General features: G+C 42.0%; 1 protein-coding gene across 50 annotated transcripts in view; it reads left to right on the top strand.

Annotated features, from left to right (window-relative positions):
* The window catches only part of LOC114246679 (uncharacterized), an 85,909-nt gene that overhangs the window by 45,483 nt on the left and 22,608 nt on the right, over positions 1–17,818 (top strand). For 48 of the 50 annotated variants that reach the window (XM_089731328.1, XM_089731323.1, XM_089731310.1 and 45 more), the window contains 7 exons: positions 791–942; positions 1,563–1,655; positions 2,365–2,482; positions 4,437–4,555; positions 6,105–6,231; positions 6,644–6,780; positions 7,474–7,573. In XM_089731328.1, coding sequence (XP_089587454.1) covers positions 791–942; positions 1,563–1,655; positions 2,365–2,482; positions 4,437–4,555; positions 6,105–6,231; positions 6,644–6,780; positions 7,474–7,573 — 846 coding nt within the window. Of the gene's footprint in view, positions 1–790; positions 943–1,562; positions 1,656–2,364; positions 2,483–4,436; positions 4,556–6,104; positions 6,232–6,643; positions 6,781–7,473; positions 7,574–8,018; positions 8,132–9,819; positions 9,941–10,435; positions 10,549–17,818 lie in introns of all 50 variants that reach the window. The other 2 variants (XM_089731332.1, XM_089731325.1) reach the window with 2 other exon arrangements.

Here is a 17,818-nt window from a genome sequence, read left to right as displayed (position 1 = left end):
TGGTAAATTCTGCGAAGCACTGCTCTTGCTCGGCCTGGTTTCTGACCCCGGGTGGTGATCGGGCGTCGAGTGAGAGAGTGCAAGCGGAGTCGTTTTTTTGGTGGAAGGGCCCTAAAACATCCTTGGGCCCTCAGTCTCCACTCAACATCTACGGTCCGTCCAGTCCCATATACCCTGCGCGTCCCCTAAACACGGAAAAGATTCGTATGAGATTCGGCCCACTGACCGAAAAAAAAGTGGCCGAATGTACGTGTCGCAGAACCAATAGCCAATGGAGCATACGCGTTCTGGGCTGTAAGACTACGTACCGGTAAGAGCAGCGTCGGGCGTCCCCCTGCCCCGTGGACTTGCACTGATATGCGAGAAAAGGTCCGATGCGTGCGGCAGACTATCGGAGAGGCCTACATCCAGCAGTGGAGAGATGGAGCCTGATGACGATATGTTCCTCACCAAACCAACATTAATCACCAGTCCCGCCTTGATGAGAAGCGAGCGAATTGTGACTTCACTTCGTGATAACTAAATTGAGTTTTAATCGATATATAGACGAAGATCTTGTTATGTATTCTGAGCTCCAGCTCGTAACAGTACTGACTTGAAGGAGCTCAGTCGTGTCTGGCGACTGCCTCCTGCCCCAAAGATTTACCGCTTCCGGCTCGAAGGGTCCTTGGACACTGGTATGCATCAGAATTGAGTCGTCGACCTTAAATGGCTTAGTGAGCACTCTTGAGTACGAACCGTCTCTAGCTCGAGACCACGTTGAATTTTAATTGTAACGAAACATTTACAGATATTCAAATGTCGGACGATTGTGTAATGGACCCGGACTTCTCTGATGACTCTGGAGAAGAAATGGGATTCAATCCCATCCCATCAGAAAAGAAAAGTAGCGATAAATTTAGGGGATCTAAGGGAGATAATGAAACCGCCTTCAAGGATAACGTGAGTTTACATGTTGATATCTATTTAGTCATTCATCCAATTCATTCGTTCATGTTTTTTTGACAAACTAGAATTACATTATGGTGCATTCAAGATAGTTCAAACAAAAACTAAACAAGTTTCCATAATTAAGACAACACAATCCACTGGGTTGTTTAAAAAAAAAAAAACAAAAAACAAATTAATGATATCGAGGGAGGAAAAGAAATTTGGTTTAAGCGACGAGTTCTGGCAGGCGATGCTCGATTTCTGCGTCCACCAACCCGCAGAAGGAGGTGGCGGAACAGGAGATGGAGAGATCTTCTTCTTTCTTAGCAATCCATGGATTCGTCAGTGAAATTGCAGAGGAATTTATACGAAGGCTACGAGCGGGCTAGCTACCTTAGTGCCGGTCCAAGCGCCTATTAATGCACAATACTCTCACCTCCAAATAGTGTACCATAGGACACATCACGTCGCAGCGAAGTGGCAACCGCGTGGCAAGAGAAGATCTGGTCAACGACTCTCCTCCATTCTCCACCTTGAGACGTGACACCGAAATCTCAATCTGCATTATGTTGTCTCCTCAAAAGACGAACATAAGGCATTAATGTTTTCAGAATTTAAACGAATATTTACAGACCGAAGTATCCAGTCCGCCGCGTTTGAAAATCACTAAGAACGTGTCCATTGCGATACCGCCGAGAAACAGTAGAATAAGCTTAAACGAAAAGGTAAGTGTTGACAACCCTATTCGATAAGGTTGTCTCGACGCTAAAAAAGACATTGTTCTTACTTAGAAGACATCACAATCACGTGACATTGTACATATTAATGTAGAAGCTGTCGAAGTCAACGAATTTTCCAGTGTTTTTTTAATATATATATATATATTGCATAAGCCGGTAAACATACGGTCCATCTAGTGTTTGAGTGGTTACAGAAGTATATAGACATCCACTTAAATTATAAATGTAAAATCTAATTCTCACGGGAACTTACATTGATGCTATTGAACAGCCAGTTACAACGTGAATTTCGCCACCCAAATTGAGACGTGAGTTCTAAGTCTCAGCTCTACAGTACATCGACTGCCCCGCCCTTCAAACCGAAACGCGTTACTGCTTCACGGCAGAAGTAGGCAGGGCGATGGTGCCTACCCGGGCGGAGATTCACAAGACGTTCTACCACCAGTAATTACGCTATTACTCAGTGGCGGAAGTCATTCGTGAACATATCTTAAGAGCGTATTTCGTTAGACAAATCGGTTACTGTCTGTGGAATTCGAAACTTTGCACAGCCGCGTCGCTCTATACGAACGCACCGGCCGTCTTATCCCGCAGGCCACGACAACATCGAAGCACTGTTGTTCATTTATAATGTTTATTTTATGTATTGTCTGCATGTTGGTTACACAAACGAATTCCCCTTTCTCACTCTCAGAAATTCACCGTATGCTACATCACTGATTTGCCGCGTGCAACGAGCGACTTTAGCAAACCGACAAACACAGAGATCATGTTTGTACAACATGAATATAAAAATGATAATTCTGACCGCGGTGAGTATAGCAATGTTGGGTTCAAACCGTTAACTTGAACACTCTACTAGGTCGAGACAGCAACACATCTCTTGACCCTCCTGAGTTTCTCGCCTCATCATTGCGGTGGGTGGCGATTCCGATCCGGTGTTAAAATGGTAAATTTAGTGAAGCACTGCTCTTGCTAGAGCCAGTGTTGGTAAAGTCTCTCCTACCAATTACAGCGAAGCTGGAATAGCCCTTTAGGCTACCAGCGAATAGGTAACAGAAAAAAAACATTGCTGTCTCTGTTACGTGACGCATATGAAGAGATGGAGAAGACACTGAAGCCTCACATCGGAAGCCAACATACGTCCTCGTCATCGCTCGATCATCTATAATTGTGACATTATATCTGTAGAACGTGTAAGAACGTAACGTATGATAAAAAAGCGCGGGACGGAGCGTTAAGGTGCGAGCGAGAGAAAACGATAAGAAAGAGAGAAATAATGAAGAGATGTAAAGCAAGATTTCGAGAAAGATTAAACGAGCGATGTGTAAAAAATGATGTCAGTTAATTCTTAATTATAAGTAAAGGGAAATAAAGGGAATTATTTGGGAAAATAACATTCATAGATTGAAACAAGTATTACGGTTTTATTTTACGCGCCACGTATCCCAATTCTACATGTCTCTGCGGTCATCAGCCTAATTATTACATACATTATACATATAGGTTATGGGCTATGAAGTTTTTTTTGTGATTGAGGGATTACTGGTGGCCCGGAGGCTTATCCAGTTTCACCAGGAGAGGCTCAGCCAGGGGGGTGGGATTTGCTAACAGCTACTCGAGCGCCTCCAAAGAAGATCTAACAACTCGAATAGCTTGAGTAGCTGCTATGCGAATGAATCTACTGGCAGATCGGAATCGCGGCCCGTTGAGAAGATCTGGCGAGAAACTCAGCGAGCTAATGTTTAGTGCGGGTTGCAATCGAACTCTTTGTCACGTCTCATTGAATGCCGCGAGTCGGCCTGAGGGACCTACGAGGGGGGCATAGTACTACCGTATCCGACTTGAGAGTACGAAGTAAGGGGTAGTAAGACCCGTTGGGAGGGCGAGAGTTCTTATTTATTTATTATTATTTATTTATTTATTTATGTACACACAGAAAACAAGACACAGTACAGAGTAATAGGAAAATTATGTACAAAGGCACAAAGGTACAAAGGTTCTTCTTAGAAATCAGACCATCTGGTATTGTAGAACACGCATTCGAATACGATTTTCCTCGGAAGGATACCTATCATAGGCGTGGATCGAGGCGTTCTTGGCTCTAGGGAGTTCCCTAACATTGTCGGGTAGTTTGAAGCAGTGAAAGAGGTCCCCCGCTACAACTTGCGGTTATGAAGTGGCAAGGGGCCGAATGTACGTGTCGCAGAACCGTAAGCCAATGGAGCAGACGAGCTTTGGACTGTAAGACCACGTACCTGTGAGGGCAGCGTCGGGCATCCCCCTGCCCCGTGGACCGATGACTAACGCTGATATGCGGGAAGGGGTCCGATGTTGAAGGCAGACTATCGGAGAGGCCTACATCCAGCAGTGGAGAGATGCAGCCTGATTGTTCCTCACCAAACCAACATTAATCGCCAGTCCCGCCCTGATGCGAAGCCAGCGAATTGTGACTGAAGTGACTACCCTCAATTGTCGTGATAACTAAATTGAGTTTTAACCTATATATAGACGAATAGCTTGTTATATATTCTGAGCTCCAGCTTGTAACCGTACTGATTTAAAAGAGCGCGGTCGTGTCTGGCGACTGCCTCCTGCCCCTAAACAGTTACCGCTTCCGGCTCGAAGGGCCCTTGGACACAGGTATGCATCAGAATTGAGTCGTCTACCTCAAATCGCTTAGTGGGAGCCCGTGAGCACTCGTTAGTACTAGCCGTCTCTAGCTCGAGACCGTGTTGGGCTTTAATTGTAACAAAATATTTACAGATATTAGAATCTCGGACGATTGTGTCATAGACGCGGACTTCGTCGATGACTCTGCAGAAAATTTGGGATATAAATTTTGGGGATCTAAAGGAGATATTGAAACCGCCTTCGAGGATGACGTGAGTTTACATGTTGATAATTTATTTAATCATTCACTCAATAATTTTATAATTATTTTTTTTGACAAACTAGAATTACATTATGGTGCATTAAAGATAGTTAAACAAAAACTAAACAGGTTTCCATAGTGAACATAACACAATCGAGTGGGTAGTATACAAAAAACAAATTAAGAATATCAAGGGGAAAGGCTATTTAGTTGAAGCAATGAGTCCTGGCAGGCGATGCTCGACTTCTGCGAGTCCATCATTTCTCAGAAGGAGGGGGCGGAATGGGCGAAGAGAGCTCTTCTTCCCTCTAGGTGCCGTTTTTTTTGCCTTGCCGTTGCCGCTGGGTCGTCGTTCGGCGTCGTCGAGGTTGCGCCACGAATCTGGTTGTAGCTTTGACCGCGGGAACCCTCTTACTCTGACCGGGTTCCAACCCCGGGCGGAGATCGGACGTGGGGTTTGAGAGTGCAAGGGGAGTCGCATGGTACGGTAGGGCCCTAAAAATACCCTTGGTCTGTCCCCAACATTTGCAGACCGTCAAGTCCTACATACCCCGCGTGCCCCCTAGGCGTGGATACCTGGAGGTTCGGCCTTTGCCCGTAAAAAAAAAGAAAAGCTGCTTGGTACAGTAGGTAACGTCTTCGCACCCTAGGCCGCGGCTTGGCCCTGCCTCTGGCACTCACCATCAGATGCGCCGTATGCTCGTCTACCAAAATGTCTTCCGCCGTACTCACCAGACCTTGCACCTACGCACTCCTACTTTATCCAAAGCTCGGACAACTTATTAGCAGGGAAATATTCAATAACCGGAAGACAAAATAAAATGACTTTGAAGAGTTTGATGGCTCCAGTACACCTGACTTCTTCAAGAAGGACATTGAAAATGTTCTAATGCGCTTGCAGTGACGCATTGCATTGCATGTAGCAAAACTAGTCTAGATATAATTTTATGAGGACCAGAGTTAAGTAGTTGCATTGAACGTTGAACCGAATCCTCCCTGAAAGGTATTTGAATATGTAAGGTATGTGTTTAGTATGTGAGAAAGCCGGAGTGTGCACAGGCATTAAAACATTCCTCGAGCGCCGGTGTCCAAGTGATCGGTGTAAGAAACAAATTTCTTAGCTATCCATGAATTCGTTATGCGAGTGTCAGTGGGATTGCAGAGGAATTTACACGAAGGCTACGAGCGGACTAACGACCTTAGTGCAGGTTCAAGGTTCTATCCATGCACATTACTTTCACTGCCAAATAGTGTTCGATAGGAAACACTACAGTGCAGCGGAGTCAACGCAGCATCAATCGCGTTTGAGTGGGAACCGCGTATGAGGAGAAAACCTGGTCTAAAGCGATGTTAAAGAGCAAGCGCAAGACAGGGTGAAATGGAGGCAACTTGTGAGGGCCCTATGTACCAGCAGGGTACCCTAGAATTACAACAACTCACCTCCATTCTCCACCTTGAGACGTCAAACCGAAATCTCAATCTGCATTATGTTGTCTCCTCAAAAGACGAACATAAGGCAATAATGTTTTCAGAATTTAAACGTTATATATTATTTACAGGCTGAAGTGTCCAGGCTGTCGCGTTTGGAAATCAGCCAGAACGAGTACATCGAGATTTTACCGAACGCGGATTGTTCTGGAAGTCCAAATGCTAGCGTAGACTTAAAAGATAAAGCCAAAAACGAAGGTAAGAAGCATCGTCAAGGATCATTTACTGCCTCTTATCCCACATTACGTGGAGTTAAGCAACCAATTAAAAATGTGCGGTGAGCCATCTAGAGCAGCGGTCGGGGAAGCGGGGTAAATAACCCCAAATAGGGTAAAATAAAATTTTGGGGGGTAAAAATGAAACTTTTGTGAGTAAAAAGTATATATTGAAGTGAAACTTCTTTAGAATCGTTAAATTTTTAGTTATTGTTTTCTTATCAAAATTATCATGGGGCCTTTAATATGAAAGATGCTAAAAAGAAGCAATTTGGTTTTTTTTTGTTCTTCGCCATGTTGTCATATCAACTTACACAACAATGTTTTGGGGTAATAATTAAAAAAGTTCCCCGACCGCTGATCTAGAGGATCAAAAAAATAATTGTAATTTACAGTGATCGAAGACTTCATCGGTTCTGTTGAACAAGAACAAGAAGATACCTTGGTATACGTCAAGAGTGCGGTGGCGAACGGTAATCGGTGGACTCAAAAGATAATAAAAAGAAATAGTAAGATAAGCTTGGACAAAAAGGTATGTGTCATCAACCCTATTCGTTAAGGTTGTCTCGACCTAGTGTTTGAGTGGTTAGTGAAGTATATATAGAAATCCATTTATATTATAAATGTGAAAGTGTGTTTGCTTGTCCTTCTTTCACGCTGAAACGAAGCCACGACAACGGACTAAGATGTTTATAAAGTGACAGTATTAGGGAGAGTGACATGGGTCCTATCCCGAAAAAGCATCTAATTCTCACGGGAACTTACACTGATGCTGTTGAACAGCCATTAACAATGTAAATGTCGCCACCCAAGTTGAGACAGAGTTCTAAGTCTCAGCTCTACAGTACATCGACTGTCCCGCCCTTCAAACCGAAACGCGTCACTGCTTCACGGCAGAAATAGGCAGGGCGGTGGTGCCTACACGTGCGCACTCACAAGACGTTCTACCACCAGTAATACTAAAGCATTACTAAATATTACACGATGCTATTCCTTCATGGTGGAAGTCATTTGTGAACATAGCTTAAGAGCGTATTTCGTTAGACAAATCGGTTACTGTCTGCGGGATTCGAACCTTGGCACAGCCGCGTCGCTCTATACGAACGCACCGGCCGTCTTATCCCGCAGGCCACGACAACATCGAAGCACTGTTCATTTATAATGTTTATTTTATGTGTTGCCTGTATGTTGGTCACACAAACGAATTCCCTTCCCCCCCTTTCAGAAATTCACCGAGTGCTTCCTCAATGGTGTGCCGCATGCAATGACGGACCTGCATAGCGTATTTATAAAAGAAGAATTTAATATTGAAAAATCTGACAGCGGTGAGTATAGCGATGTTAGGTTCGCACCAAATAACCTAAGCACTCCGCTAGATCGGAACACCTCACTTGAACCCATCGAGTTTCACGCCGGATCTTCTCAGTGCGGGTTACTTTACTTTTCGAGCGTTCTCAATGTTACCATTCTTTTTATATTTGTTTCTGCTATTCGACGATAGATGACGTTGCTCTTACCGGCGTAACATTATTTATTCTGAGCTCCAGCTCGTAACAGTACCGACTTGAAGGAGCGCGGTCGTGTCTGGCGACTGCCTCCTGTCCCAAAACAATTACCGCTTTCGGCTCGAAGGGTCCTTGGACAGTGGTGTGCATCAGAATTGAGTCGTCGACCTCAAATCGCTTAGTGAGCGCCTGTGAGCACTCGTGAGTACGAACCGTCTCTAGCTCGAGGCCACGTTGAATTTTAATTGTAACGAAACATTTACAGATATTCATATGTCGGTCGAGTGTCCAATGGACGCGGACTTCGCTGTTGACGTTGCAAAAAAAAATGGATTAAGTGAATCTGAGGGAGATAGTGAAACCGCCATCGAGAATGACGTGAGTTTACATGTTGATATTTTATTTAGTCATTCACTCAATCATTCGTTCATATTTTTTTCACAAATGTTCCATGGGCAGTGCTCTGAGGAATTGTTCGAGATGATACCGGCATCTCGTTTTTACCATCGCACCGCCCGCCACCGGAGTAGAGTTCATCCATACTATCTGGAGCCACTGCGGTCATCCGCAGTGCGTTTCCAGAGGTCTTTTTTGCCACGTACCATCCGGCTATGGAATGAGCTCCCCTTCACGGTGTTTCACAAGCGCTATGACATGTCCTTCTTCAAACGAGGCTTGTGGAGAGTATTAAGCAGTAGGCAGCGGCTTGGCTCTGTCCCTGGCATTGCTGAAGTCCATGGGCGACGGTAACCACTTACCATCAGGTGGGCCGTACGCTCGTCTGCCTACAAAGGCAATAAAAAATAAAATAAAATAAAAACTAGAATTACATTATGTTGTATTAAAGATAGTTAAACAAAAACTAAGCAGGGTTTCCATAGTTAACACAACACAATCGAGTGGGTAGTGTACAAAAAAAAAACTACTACTTATAAATCGCAAGTGATTAATATTAGAGTATGTATAAAATGAATAAAACGAATCATAGAACGTGATTAAGTAACCTTGGTAAATTTTTTTTATTGCTTAGATGGGTGGACGAGCTCACAGCCCACCTGGTGTTAAGTGGTTACTGGAACCCATAGACATCTACAACGTAAATGCGCCACCTACCTTGAGGTATAAGTTCTAAGGTCTCAACTATAGTTACAACGGCTGCCCTACCCTTTAAACCGAAATGCATTACTGCTTCACGGCAGAAATAGGCAGGGTGGTGGTGGTACCTACCCGCGCGGACTCACAAGAGGTCCTGCCACCCTGTCAATTGGGTCTTTTTAGCAACACGAACGATTAGCGTATCTTCTCTGGGACAGGTTTTTCGTGGTCGAGCCTTTCTGAGAACGTTTTCAACAGTTCCATGTATTTTATAATGATCAATTGCATTAAAAACTTTCATAACAGAACAGTTTCAATGCTCTGCTATTCTTCTGTACGCCCACGTATTATCTATTTGTAAATTAACTATTTTTGGCCTAGTTGACGTGTCACAATTTTTGGCCCATTTTGAATAAAATAAAATTTAGATAAACTTTTGAATTTCCGCCAAAATAATAATAGAAAAAGCCAAGAAACAAATGTTATGCTCCAATTTTTAAAAAAAGAGTGAGCTATGGATGCTTTTTTTAAATGTTTCTAATTAGGCGTCCAAATAATAGAAAACTCCTGTATGTGTAAGACTCATTTTGTAATTAAAATTATGATATGTTTTATATTTTATATCCATTTAATGAGTTTTTTATATGAATATCTATATTATTGCATAATTACTAATTATTGAATGTGTATATTTTTAAAGGAACATTTGTACTTTGAAATTATACTTTCTTTATTCTTTTTTTTTTATTGCCTTTATAGGCAGACGAGCATACGGCCCACCTGATTGTAAGTGGTCACCGTCGCTCATGGACGTCAGCAATGCCAGGGGCAGAGCCAAGCCGCTGCCTACCATACTTTCTTTATTCGTAAAAGTGTTTCAATAATATTATATGACCACCACTGTATACTATTCATTTTATGTATTGTCTGTATGTTGGTCACACAAACGAATTCCCTTTTCTCCCTCTCAGATATTCACCGGGTGCCTCCTCAATGAAGTGCCGTATACAACGAGCGACATTTGCAATCAGACGGACCTAGACCTAGAATTATTTGTAAAAGATGAAGTTAAAAGTGAACATTCTGACAGCGGTGAGTATAGCGATGTTAGGTTCGCACCAAATAACCTAAGCACTCCGCTAGATCGGAACACCTCACTTGAACCCATCGAGTTTCACGCCGGATCTTCTCGGTGGGTCGCGATTCCGATCCGATTGTAGATTCTGCGAAGCACTACTCTTGTTAGGACTAGTGTTAGCAAATTCTCTCAGGTTGAGCCCATGAGCTCACCTACCCATCCGGGCGTAGCTGGAATAGCCTCTTAGGCTACTAGCGACTAGGTGGGGACAAAAAAAATTAAAAGAGATGCAAAGCAAGATTGCAAGACTTGAAGGAGCTCGGTCGTGTCTGGCGACTGCCTCCTGCCCCCAAACAATTACCGCTTCCGGCTCGAAGGGTCCTAGGACACTGTGTGCATCAGAATTGAGTCGCTCAAATCGCTTAGTGAGCGCCTGTGAGCACTCGTGAGTACGAGCCGTTTCTAGCTCAAGGTCGTGTTGGGTTTTAATTGTAATGAAACATTTACAGATAATGATATCTCGGACGAGTGTCCCATAGACGCGGACCTCGCTTTTGACGTTGCAGAAAAAAATGGATTAAGTGAATCTGAGGGAGATATTGAAACCGCCTTCGAGACTGACGTGAGTTTACATGTTGATATTTATTAAGTCATTCATTAAATCATTCGTTCATATATTTTTGACAAACTAGAATTACATTATGGTGTATTAAAGATAGTTAAACAAACACTAAACAGGTTTCCATAATTAACACTTGACACCAACAATCGACTGTTAGTAACACTCCGGTTTCAGCCCCGTGAGCTCACATAGATCCTTCGTTATTTCCACAATTTTAATGTTATATATGTTACGGTAAAAGTAGATACTTTTTTTTTATTGCTTAGATGGGTGGACGAGCTCACAGCCCACCTGGTGTTAAGTGGTTACTAGAGCCCATAGACATCTACAGCGTAAATGCGCCATCCACCTTGAGATATAAGTTCGAAGGTCTCAAGTATAGTTACAACGGCTGCCCCACCCTTCAAACCGAAACGCATTACGGCTTCACGGCAGAAATAGGCAGGGTGGTGGTACCTACCCGCGCGGACTCTCAAGAGGTCCTACCACCAGTAAAAATAGTGCGGCAAATGTACACATTTTCTGGTAAATGTGCACATTTGCCACCTCGTTTGGGTAATGTGCATTCCACTAACATTTACAATTTCAAAGGAGGGAAAATGTACATTGAATTCGCAATGACCATGTCGTTTTGGTAAATGTGAGCATGGCATACAAAATACGAAATCGCAAGTGCTAATATAGCGCATGCGCCTGCTTTCTTTTTTTAAGGGATTTAATGACCTGGTAACTGAGACCTTTAAGTCATATCTTATTTTAATTTATATTCATATTTTTATGAAAAATGATATTTTGGAGTGAAATGAAATGAAGATGATTAATTTGAGACATTAATCAGCTGGGATGAAATGAAATGAGATGATATGGGATGAAATATAATCTTAGTAAAATGGTGGTCATTTACTAAGATTTTGTCAGTGGACTTTTTGGAGGATCCCGAGAAGTTACGTCCAGCAGCTTTGTTTCATTTTCCCAGATTTGTGCACTTTCACAGATATTAAACAGTTAATAAACCACCATTATTACACATTTGATCCCGAAGAAACACTAAATAGACAAAATAAAACAAATCACACTTCACTCCTCGCGTTCCCGCCAAAAAGTCCGCATGCGCTTGCGTAACCTAACCTAACCTAACCTACGACATATTATATAATATGCAAAAAAAAAGTATGTTTTGTTTGTCATTTATATTTTTTAATTAAAATAATTTTCACTGCGAAAAAATGTCACTTTTCAATGTATTTTTTATTTATTTTTTCTATTGTTACACTTATATTTTTTACGGACTCGCCTCTCGGCCCGCGAACTAAACGCGCGATAAGCGAGTCCGTTACAAAATTTTATTTCTTTTTTATTATTTTTACACTCTATAGAAGATTCAGAACATGGACGATGAGGGGGATATGACTTTGAAAGTAAAACTTGAAGACAACGAAGATTTACAGTCTGATTGTCTCGAAGAGGAGAATGATAGGGAGTGGATGCGCGTAGGTGAGTTTGTCGTCCGCCTGTCACCTTTGATACCGGTTGGCTGGTGGAAATGTCTCTTCGGGTTTCCCAACGACCATCTAAGTATTACCTCTTGTGAGTCCGCGCGGGTAGGTACCACCACCCTGTCTAATTCTGCCGTGAATGCGTTTCAGTTTGAATGACGGGGCAGCTGTTGTAACTATACTGAGACCTTAGAACTCATACCTCAAGGTGGGTGGCGGTATCTACGTTGTAGATGTTTATGTGCTCGAGTAACCACTTAACGCCAGGTGGGCTGTGATCTCGTCCATCCGTCTAAGCAATAATGAGCAAGAGTACAAGGTGAAGTACGAGCACTTTGAGCGAGGAAGGCTCTTTTTTACTGCTAATATTGATAAACGTGCCGTTGAGTGACCACCAGAGCTCATAGACATCAACCACGTTGAGACACGAGTCCTGAAGTCTCAGTTTTTACAGTACAACGGCTGGCCCACCCTACAAACCGGAACGCGTTACTGCTTCGCGGCAGAAATGGGGCGGTGGTAACTTTGAAAATTATGAAAGCTTTAGACTGTAGTCGCGCTACGAGCAGAGCTAGCTTTAATTATTATTATTAAATTCATTATTTCAGATAATGATCCATAAAAATGTTATTAGTATTAGTTATTTCTTAAAAATAAGTTAGTTACATACGATTGCAATAGCGGAATTACGAACAAATTTTGTGGACCTCTCTGCAATGATTCAGAAAAGGTCCATCTTAATCTAGAGAATATCATGGCCGGGATGCTGTTGGAGCTAGCCCCTACCCTGCAGAGCAAGGACGCGCATCGCTTTCTTAATATAAATATAAATATAAAATTGGTCTGTCGCGTCTTGCACCCCAGAGGCCGATTCGGATCGGACTGTGGAGCACGAGCACCCCCCGGCCAGAGTCCCGGGCGCGTTGAAGAGGAAGGCCAAACGTTGCCCGGCGAAGAAGACGAAGAAAGCGAAACGCGTCCAAAGGAAACGTCGTGAACAAAAAGGTGACAAAAATATTTATATTATAATATTACTAGCTGACCCGGCAGACTTCGTAGTGCCTCAATCGATAAATAAAAGACCTAAACTTTTGTTTATAACAAACTTAAAGCAAACAAAAGGAGGGGGACACATCAAAGGAAAAACAAAATTATTATTTTTATTTAATTCCGAGCATTTTCATGTTTATATACCTTTTAAACCTTCTCTGGACTTCCACAAATAATTCAAGACCAAAATTAACCAAATCGGTCCAGCCGTTCTCGAGTTTTAGCGGGACTAACGAACAGTAAAATTAAAATGAGAGTTGCACAAAAAAAAAAAAAATAGGTATAACAGTCACTGCTACGATTTTGATACACATATAAAACCAAAAAAACATGGCTGAAAAATGTATAGTGAGTTAGATAGGAGACCGGCTTCGTCCTCATCCCTAGTACGTGATGTTTGCTGGATGAGTGGTGACACCTGGCGGGGATAACTGATCGATTGATAGTTGATCAGTAGTCGACCGGCGAGGGCGAGAGATCAAATTGAATTAAAAAAAAATCATAATTAAAGGAACTTGAAATTATAAACTCTGAATAAAAAATTTTTTTATTGCTTAGATGGGTGGACGAGCTCACAGCCCACCTGGTGTTAAGTGGTTACTGGAGCCCATAGACATCCACATCGTAAATGCGCCACCCACCTTGAGATATAAGTTCTAAGGTCTCAAGTATAGTTACAACGGCTGCCCCACCCTTCAAACCGAGACGCATTTCTGCTTCACGGCAGAAATAGGCAGGGTGGTGGTACCCACCCGCGTGGACTCACAAGAGGTCCTACCACCAGTAATTACGCAAATTATAATTTTGCGGGTTTAATTTTTATTACACGATGTTATTTCTTCACCGTGGGAGTCAATCGTGAACATTTGTTGAGTATGTATTTCACTAGAAAAATTGGTACCCGCCTGCGGGATTCGAACACCGGTGCATCGCTACATACGAATGCACCGGACGCCTTATTAGTTAGGCCACGACGACTTCAAAATTTATCGTACTACAATTATAATATTTGATTGCCATCTTGCAACCTTATTGCGGATCTGTGCATAGAATAAAAACAAAAATCGGGATGGAAAAATAGGGGTTGATCGTATAAGAGTGAAAATTGAGAGTAAATAAAAATAAAATACCTGCCAAAAAAAAAGTTTATAATTAACAAAAAAAAAAATTGGGGTTGATCGTAGAGGAGTGAAAATTTAGGGTTGTATGTACTTTTGTATACTGTATCATAAAAAAATAAAAACAAAAACAAAAAATTTTGTCTAAAAAATAAAAAAGGGTGCATGTACTTATGTACGCGCGTAAGACGTTATACTTTATTTTTATTAAATTTATTTCTTTTTTTTTATTTAAATTTTAATCTGTTTGAAAAAAAATCGATTAAACAACATCCTCAAACACGCATATTGGACATCCCTTTTCTTGACATCGTATAAATTCGGTAATTCTCGGTACGGTTCGGAAAGTTCACCTGGGGCTATATTCAGACTCGCCAAGTCACGTCGGTCGTATTGTAATGAGCGATTTAGTGGGCAACTTCATTCTGTTAATTTTGTGTCACGGTGCGCGCGCGTCGTAGAATTTCACTCTCACCAATTTTTCAGAACGCGCCTAAAGAAGTATAACTTCAAAAAAGGATTTCGTATATTATAATTAACGATCGTTTTTCGTTCAGTTACTCGAACACTCGTAATTTTCCTTTCCATTGCGTGAGAGAGTACGGCTTGCTCTAAACGCCATGATAATTTGGAGTCCCTAAAACAATCCGTACGATTGGCAGTGAACAATTTTCCCATGGAAAGAGTGCGTGCTTCTATTGATAACTGGCCTCAACGTTTAAAGGACTGTATTTCAGCCAATGGAGACCACTTCGAATAAGCTTTTTATACTTTAAATTGTTTTATATTTATGTATTAAACTAACACACGGTAAAAGTAATAAATGTTATTTGCAATAGAATTTTTTTTTTCCTTTGTCTCAGTATTTATGGCAAGACTAAGTATACTTGAGACCTTAGAACTTATATCTCAAGGTGGTTGGCGGTATTTACATTGTAGATGTCTATTGGCTCCAGTAACAACTTAACACCAGGTGGGCTGTGAGCTCTTCCATCCATCTAAGCAATAATGAGTAAGAGTACAAGGTGAAGTACGAGCACTTTGAGCGAGGAAGGCTCTTTTTTACTGCTAATATTGATAAACGTGCCGTTGAGTGGTCACCAGAGCTCATAGATATCAACCACGTTGAGACACGAGTCCTGAATTCTCAGTTTTTACAGTACAACGGCTGCCCCACCCTACAAACAAGAACGCGTTACTGCTTCGCGGCAGAAATGGGGCGGCGGTAACTTTGAAAATTATGAAAGCTTTAGACTGTAGTCGCGCTACGAGCAGAGCAAGCTTTAATAAAATTGGTCCGTCGCGTCTTGCACCCCAGAGGCCGAGGCGGATCCGGGGACTGTGGAACAGGAGCACCCCCCGACCAGAGTCCGGGGCGCGTTGAAGAGGAAGGCCAAACGTTGCCCGGCGAAGAAGACGAAGAGAGCGAAACGCGTCCAAAGGAAACGGCGTTAACAAAAAGGTGACAAAAATATTTAAGACGGTATATTTAGCGGTAGGCAGCGGCTTGGCAGCGGTAGGCAGCGGCTTGGTAGCGGTAGGCAGCGGCTTGGATCTGCCCCTGGCATTGCTGAAGTCCATGGGCGACGGTAACAACTCACCATCAGGTGGGCCGTATGCTCGTCTGCCTACAAGGGCAATAAAAAAATAAAAAAAGATCGGTAAATAAAAGACCTAAACTTTTGTATAAAATAAACTTAAAACAAACAAAAGGAATCCGCCCGACGGGGAATATATCAAAGGGAAAACAAAATTGTTATTGAGCATTTTCATATTTACCTTTAAAGCCTTCTCTGGACTTCCGCAAATAATTCAAGACCAAAATTACCCAAATCGGTCCAGCCGTTCTCGAGTTTTAGGCGAGACTAACGAACAGCAATTCATTTTTATATACCTACTAGCGGACCCGGCGAACTTTGTTCCGCCACACAGTTTGTGTTAAACACGTCAACTTCAAAATTCTACTTTAATTAACCATAGAATATATTACGTTTAGCTGTCAGTTGCGTTTTGTTATTGCATATCAGTTGCGTTTTGTTATACCACGTTTTATGTCACGTCCCACGGGAACGTGATAAAAAGTATCCTATGTCCTTCTGGTTCTAAGCTACCTCCTCACCAATTTTCAGCCAAATCAGTTCAGCCATTCTTGAGTTATAAATAGTGTAACTAACACGACTTTCTTTTATATATATAGATATAGATAGATGATTCAGCGTTAAAAGACGCCATTTTATTTTATTACGAATGGGGACCACGGCTGTATTTGGTATAGGACGTTTAGGGACTAGGATTGCCATCCGTACTTTATAATAAAGTATTGTAGGTTATATCAGGTAATTGTAACGGTAAAATTGATTTGTTTTATTTTGTCTATTTAATGTTTCTTCATGTTTAAATGTGTAATAACGGTGGCTTAGCCCCATGAGCTCACCTACTAGTTCTGTAAATGTAGAATAACCCCTCGAGGTTACTGGAGAAGGTTGGATAAAAAAAGAAAAAAAATCTACACATGTGATTTTTTTTTATTTATTGCCTATATGTGTGGACGAGCTCACAGCCCACCTGGTGTTAAGTGGTTACTGGAGCCCATAGACATCTACAACGTAAATGCGCCACACACCTTGAGATATAAGTTCTAAGGTCTCAGTGTAGTTACAACGGCTGCCCCACCCTTCAAACCGAAACGCATTACTGCTTCACGGCAGAAATAGGCAGGGCGGTGGTACCTACCCGCGCGGACTCACAAGAGGTCCTACCACCAGTAATTACGCAAATTATAATTTTTTTCTAATTTTTTTTGAATTCTGATTATTTAAATTAACATTCTGTAAGTTTTAGTTAATGGTGCTTACTTTATGTAACTGCTCCAGACCTTGACCTTCAGGTGTGGTGAGCAATGTGCATCTGCCATTTGAATTTCAGGGACTTCCTCATAACGGCTAAGCACTCCCAGCAGCATGACCTTCTCCGTGTCTTGAAACGAGTCTTCCATCTGGACACAGTGTAAAAAGAAACATCAGTGATCGACGTACTCTTCAAGTGGATGTAATAATTCGATTTATGTAACAGCTTCTTAGTTTATTGTGAAAACCCACAATAAACTACATTATTTTCACAATAAACGCCATTATGGTCTGATCTCATGTTTTTTTGATTTTCATTACTTCCAGCGGTCACTATAAAAAACTTTTAGGTGTTTCTATTAGTTATAACATTATTGAATAAGATTTATTACATCTGTAAAAAATCACGTTTCAAAGTTTTTTTTTATTGATTAGATGGGTGGAAGAGCTCACAGCCCACCTGGTGTTAAGTGGTTACTGGAGCCCATAGACATCTACAACGTAAATGCGCCACCCACCTTGAGGTATGCGTTTTAAGGTCTCAAGTATAGTTACAACTGCTGCCCCACCCTTCAAATCGAAACGCATTATTGCTTCACGGCAGAAATAGGCAGGGCGGTGGTACCTACCTGCGCGGACTCACAAGAGGTTCCACCACCATTAAAAAACTTACTTACCGCCAACTGATAAAGATTTCACGACCATAGACAAAACACTTTTCACGACCGACTTTTTCAAATGTTTCACTAACTACGACGAC

The sequence above is a fragment of the Bombyx mandarina genome, chromosome 11 (assembly GCF_030267445.1).
Source record: "Bombyx mandarina strain Sakado chromosome 11, ASM3026744v2".
Classification (NCBI taxonomy): domain Eukaryota; kingdom Metazoa; phylum Arthropoda; class Insecta; order Lepidoptera; family Bombycidae; genus Bombyx; species Bombyx mandarina.
The sequence above is the reverse complement of the archived record's forward strand: the minus strand, read 5'-3'. Positions and strand labels throughout refer to the sequence as shown.